This window comes from Notothenia rossii, assembly GCF_949606895.1.
Source record: "Notothenia rossii genome assembly, chromosome: 7".
Classification (NCBI taxonomy): Eukaryota; Metazoa; Chordata; class Actinopteri; order Perciformes; family Nototheniidae; genus Notothenia; species Notothenia rossii.
This window is the reverse complement of record NC_136905.1, coordinates 20,427,652-20,433,537: the sequence shown is the minus strand read 5'-3', so window position 1 is coordinate 20,433,537 and position 5,886 is coordinate 20,427,652. Positions and strand designations below refer to the sequence as shown.

Below are 5,886 nucleotides of genomic sequence, written 5' to 3'. Positions count from 1 at the left end.
TGAGCATGTTTTTGCAGGCTTGTTCGTATGCTTATCACTAAGATCAAACTCCAGTCGAAACTGCAGGTATCGCTCAGTTTCAGGTGTTGTAAGTCTCGTGCGTAAACAGAGTGGTGCATTTTGGGTACTGTAGTTCTAAACCGAGAGAGGCCACTCCTCCGTCGGGGTTCCTGTATTATTATCAAACTCCCTGTCCCAAAACGCTCCGTGCCTGAGAGCAAACAGAGTAAACCGCTGCAACGTAAGGAAGTGAACATCATAGATACGCCCAAGAAAAGAACAAGTGTAAATGATAGTGGGCTGACCTCTTTTCCTGCCAGCTCTCCGAAACAAAACTACAACCACCTCATGCCGACGGTAAGATCTAACTTTGTTGTCTGTTCTCGTATTTGGTATTTATTCTTGTCGCTCTCTCATAAAAGAAAGTCTCCCATAGGATAGACGTGTTATTGTGTAACTTCTGAGTATCCACACACCTGTTGAGACGCTGTCAGACTACATGTCAGTATGATTGTTGGCTGTGGTTTGACAAACTGGAGGTTTAATGTTTGCGCGATCGTTATTCTGGATTAATAATGAATACCAGGTTAGTTTGACAATAGTTTAATCTGATTAAACAAATAAAACAAACATGAACCAGATTGTGATCAGATTAGTTTATTTGGTATTGAATATAATTATGTGTAGGCTACTACAGGAATCTCAGTAGGCTACAGTGCAAAGTGAATAATCCTACCATGCAGTATTTGCTCAGAATATACATAATTACAGTCTGTAGTACAGTGTCACTGCACTTTGCTCATAGCAACAAGTGCTGAGAGAACTGACTACTGTGTCATAGGCTTGACAAGACCAACCTGTTTTTGTGCACTGGTGTAAGTAACCACATTATTAATGACTGACTCACTGTGACAAGTCATGAATGGGTATGTCCTTTTACGCAAACAGTGACAGACTGAAGACTTCAGGCTTAGAAACAGTTTTCCTGTAGCAGACTGCAAAGAGCCTGAGGCCCACTGTGCTAAGGGTAGTTTAGAGCAAACAATAACCTTACTCTCAGGTCTTTTGTTGTGTAGGTACTAGTTTCCGTCGCATGTCACAGCATTTAAAAATATACATCTGGTTATGTGTAGGCCTGAAACTAAAGATTACTTTTATTTAATCAATATATCCATTGATTTTCTTTAATCATCTTTGTAAAGAGGACAGAAAGTATAACAAATGCATATCACACTTAATCCTATATAACCTTTTTAAGTTACATTTTCTATTTACTATGAAAGGGACACTAAGAAAACATAGCTTTTCAAAAGCTTCTTCTTGCAATAGTAAGAACAACAACAATGACAATGTCATTAATATTGTTGCCAATTTATTTTATGTAAACAAGCGGATCAATTACTTAATAAATAGTTTTAGCCCTAGATGGGTTTAATTAAAAAGTATGGGTTTTAATATTCTTCTTGCAGTTTTTAATATGACAAAAGTGAAATTCAATAGATTGGGAAATCATATTTGTTCTACTTCATTGCTATAGGACTAAGTAACATTATTATTTTATTAAAGAGTGAAAGCTGCAGATTGATTAAGAAATGTAAAGAAAATAGTTTGTATGTTTACAGATGAAAATATGGCAGCTGGAAGAGCAAGGTCCTTCAATCGTGTTGGGAGTCTCATGCGGAGCAAATCTGAGGGAACACTGATTGATCTGGATGACAAGGCCTCAACCAGTGACAACCTTAATGGTAAAAGCAGAGGAGGCCTGTTCTCTACATCTCAAAACCTTCTGATAACGTTAACAGATGTCCTAATCAAATTCTTATTATTTTCACAGGTGTGTGTATGACCCCGAACTCCGAGTGGCCACTTATACAACCGGAAGTTGCAAGTCCATCTCAGTCACAAAATCCCTTTTGGAACAAACTCTCTAGATCAAATCCTTTCTTAGATGACATTGTACACAGCAGCACAGACAAACACATCTACAACACATCAAATGTAAAACAAGACAATGAAAAACATTTGGACTCAAATGACGACGACGCCATAAGCACGTCTTCAGATGAAGGCAATGTGGGGAAGCTTTTGGAAAAGAAACACAAAGTCAGGAACAAATCTGGGAGATGGAGAAGCGCTTCCGACATCCTGGAAGATCTGGACAAAAAAGTGCCGAAACGGGAGAACAGCTTCAAACCACCAGGGACGGTGCTAAACCCAGATTTTGAGTGGCTGAAGAATGACAGAGAGGCCTACAAGATGGCCTGGCTGAGCCACAGGCAGCTCACTCGCTCATGTCTGGACTTAAATCTGATGAGCCAGAGTCCAGGCTGGGCTCAGACACAGGCCACGGACTTTCAGGTTATCTGCAAGATCGGCCACACTGGAGGCTCGGTGCAGTTGCCTGGCTCGGATATTAGCATCCATATCCCAGAAGGTCATGTTCCCCCTGGAGAAGTCCAGGAAGTTACACTTAAGGCACTGCTAAACCCTCCTCCTGGACTCAATAACAACTATGTGACAACCATGAGTCCACTTCTAGAGGTTGTGCTCAGCAACATCAACATGAAGGAGTGCATCTCTCTGGAGATGAAACTGTCTGGAGAGGTGAAGAGCGACCCTTTGAGTCAGGTGATGACTACTGTGGTCGGACTGGTGTCCCACAAAAAAGAGGGACCTTATCTTAAAGTGAGCGACTGTTACATTTATAAAGAGATGTTACAGATGAAGTTGCAGGACCTAAAGACTCATTTTTATGTGATAGCGGTGGCAGAGGCATCTGCAATCCAGTCTCCTGCTAAATCAGTGTGGGATTACCTTCATCGCCAAATCACATTAGCAGTTTACGGTCCCAGGTACATCCATCCGTCATTTAAGGTTGTAATAGTAGTTTGCGGTCATGAGGATGTCCCTCCAAGGCTTCCGTTTGCAGTTACCTTCAGAGGAAACAAAAACGTGCCTCCACTTGTGCTGCAGCTTTGGGGAAAACATGGGTTTAAACCTGACAAACTGAACAACCTGCATGTTGCTATTAGCATCACAAACTCGATTTTTAAAATCAAACCTGAGGACCAACTGAAAGAAGTGAGAGAAAGTCAGCTCAAAATAGGAACAGTTTTGCATCTGCCAGTTGCATTGTCTTGTGCTAGTAACACAGAAATGACTCCTTTTAAATTAGATCTACAAGTGCAGGACTCTAACGCTGCAGCTGTGGCTCATTTCGACGTGCCTTCCCCTCCAGCAGCACCCATCAGGTCAGAAAAACGACCTCCGAGGCTCATAGAAAAGCAAACTGAAGTGGTGAGAAGCACTTCCATTGCTGAGGAAAATGTTCCAGATTTGAACAAATTCACAGACAGACCTGTGAAGCTACAGTGGTACGGTGTCGCCCTGAAGACAGTTTTCCGCCAGCCACGTGTAGACTACCTTCTGGAGTATTTCAAGGGGGACACGGTGGCTCTCCTATCCAAAGACACGGTGAGGTCAGTGGGTAACTCGAAAGCAAAGGAGTGGTATATCGGATTCCTGCGAGGCAGGATTGGTTTGGTTCACTGCAAAAACGTTAAGCTCATAACCAGGGACCAGGTGATGGACTTCACTGGCATTCAAATCACCACAGAGGTCCTCTTGGACAACATGACACTGCCCTTCAAGAAGCTTACCTACATGTACTCAGCCATCCAGACACTGGTCACCGAGCACATAACCAGCTGGAGAGGGTTCTCCGATGCTTTGGGGTACAGCAAACTGTCTCTGGACACCATAATACGGACGCACGCTGAATCTGAGGCGGATAAAGTGGCCTGCGTGCTGGAAAAACTGAAGGAAGACTGCCACGCTGAGAAGACCAAGAAGAAGTTTCTGCATGAGCTCTTGGTGGTAAGTTGAGACAAACTATAGGTTTACATTCTGGTAAATTGCCAATGTCAAAAGAACAAATATTTAAAAAAATGTACACAACATGCTATAACAATTTCACAGTCTGAATGCTGATGTTGTGTGCCTGCTTGTTTTGTGACTCTTTATCTCTCTGTTTACCACTGCAGGCTCTGTTGAAGATGGACTCTGTGAATCTCGTGGCGCAGGTGATTCAGAAAACAGTAATTTTGTCTACCGCTGTTGAGCTGGGAGTCCGATGGAGGGAGCTCGCTGAAAAGATGGGGAAACTCTCCAGCTCTCAGATAGCGGGCTATGAGGCACCGCACCGAGGGAAGAGCGGAGAAGTTGGGGCCCAGGTCAGTTGAACAATAATGATCTTGGGGCATTTATTTGATGAATATCATGCAAGTTCTATTCTGCAAATTGATTGCTTTATTTCCTTTTAGTCCATGTGGAAGCCCGCGTATGACTTCCTGTACTCCTGGAGTCTGAGGTACGGAGACAGCTACAGGGACATGATCCAGGATCTGCACCTGGCGCTGGACAAAATGAAAAACCCTGCCACCAGACAGTGGAGGCAGCTGACTGGAGCCCTTATCACGGCAAACTGCCTCAATATCTTACGCGTCTCCGCATACCCCAATTCCTAAACTTTACACTTTACTTTAGTGAGGACATTAACTCCTAGGCACTTGGGAAATACAGAGAAGTTTTGTTACACAGAAATGAGGTTTTGATGTTTTCTATTGTACTTTGCTCTTTTTTTGCTACTTTATTTAAATTCAATAAGGTACTTGCACTAAATATTTGGATGTCACCCTTCATCATGAAAAGAGATGAAAATGAAGTGCTAACGTGAAAGTTAATTATAGTTTATCATCTAAAGTCAAATGCTATGAGGTCAGTACTTCCACACTGACATCAGCTGGGTGTCAATAATAGGTGTTGGAATTTGTTTTGAGAATGTATTCATTTGCCTTTTATAAAGTAAGCTAAAATTACCCACTACATTACCATAACACTGTTAATGCAAAGTGTGTCACATGAAGAGAAGGTCAAATGCTATATATGTATCTAATTCTTAATCTACACTGCTTAAATCATTGACTGTGTTTTAAAGAAAGGGTTCCACAATATTTAATGGATTGTGTAAAGGTTTGTATCAAAGGGATTTTAAATGTTAAGTTTTCTTTAATATGTTGTAAGTAGTTAATAGTATAATAATGTGAACACTGTTGCTAACTAACAATCTCAAAGGTTGCACTACAGACTGTATAATGCTCTTTATTGGAGTTTGTGTGCCCACAGTATAAACGTCTATGGTTTACCAAAGGGAAAACGTCCTGATGCCAGTGAACAAACCATGCAGATGCTACTATACAAGTGTCATTGACTATTGTTAGAAATATTAATGTATGTTCTATTTTTTATACTGTGATGTTTGAGATATGCTCAACGTGGATCATTTCATAAGCTATACAATGTTTGTATGATCAGGTTCTCATTGTGAAATGGAAACTTTATTGTTCAGAGTGGTGCCATACACAATACACAGGGCCTCAGTCTGTGACATGTTTAACAATGATTGATATCTTTGACACTGAAATGGAGGTAAGTTGCATAGGATAAAAATAAATATAAAATAAACTATCACATTTGTTTTCTAAATGAGAGATTGCTTATTTTACAGAGTGCTACTATTATATTATACAATTACAACAGGTATTTAAATCATAATTCAATACTAAACAGCTTAGGTGACATCTTTAGTTTAAGTAGTATTAAATCCCCAGAGAAAAACAAATGACTTTACCCTCAAGTGTTTTTCACTGATTTTCTGTTTGCTTTTCCCGACACTGTTTATTCAAGCTAGTTTCAGCTCAGAGCATTGTGTGCCAGGTCTCTATCAAACAGAGCGCTGAACTCACTTTCCTTTGGCTCTGAATGCACCTCGGGAAAAGTAAATCAAATAAAAATGGTATCAGGCAACAGAGGAAGCTGATTCCATCT

General features: G+C 40.9%; 1 protein-coding gene across 2 annotated transcripts; it reads left to right on the top strand.

The window, feature by feature from the left end:
- Positions 1-204: 204 nt before the first annotated feature.
- Positions 205-5,544, top strand: macc1 (MET transcriptional regulator MACC1; the record flags this gene model as incomplete). Of its 2 annotated transcripts, XM_079640701.1 has the most annotated exons (5): positions 205-357; positions 1,623-1,745; positions 1,835-3,876; positions 4,044-4,232; positions 4,323-5,544. In XM_079640701.1, 4 exons carry the CDS (start codon positions 1,631-1,633, stop codon positions 4,524-4,526), a joined length of 2,550 nt encoding a protein of 849 aa, XP_079496827.1. In that variant the 3' UTR covers positions 4,527-5,544. The 2 variants fall into 2 exon arrangements, with proteins under 2 accessions (XP_079496827.1, XP_079496826.1); XM_079640700.1 differs by lacking the exon at positions 205-357 and having other exon boundaries at positions 1,613-1,745.
- Positions 5,545-5,886: the final 342 nt, after the last annotated feature.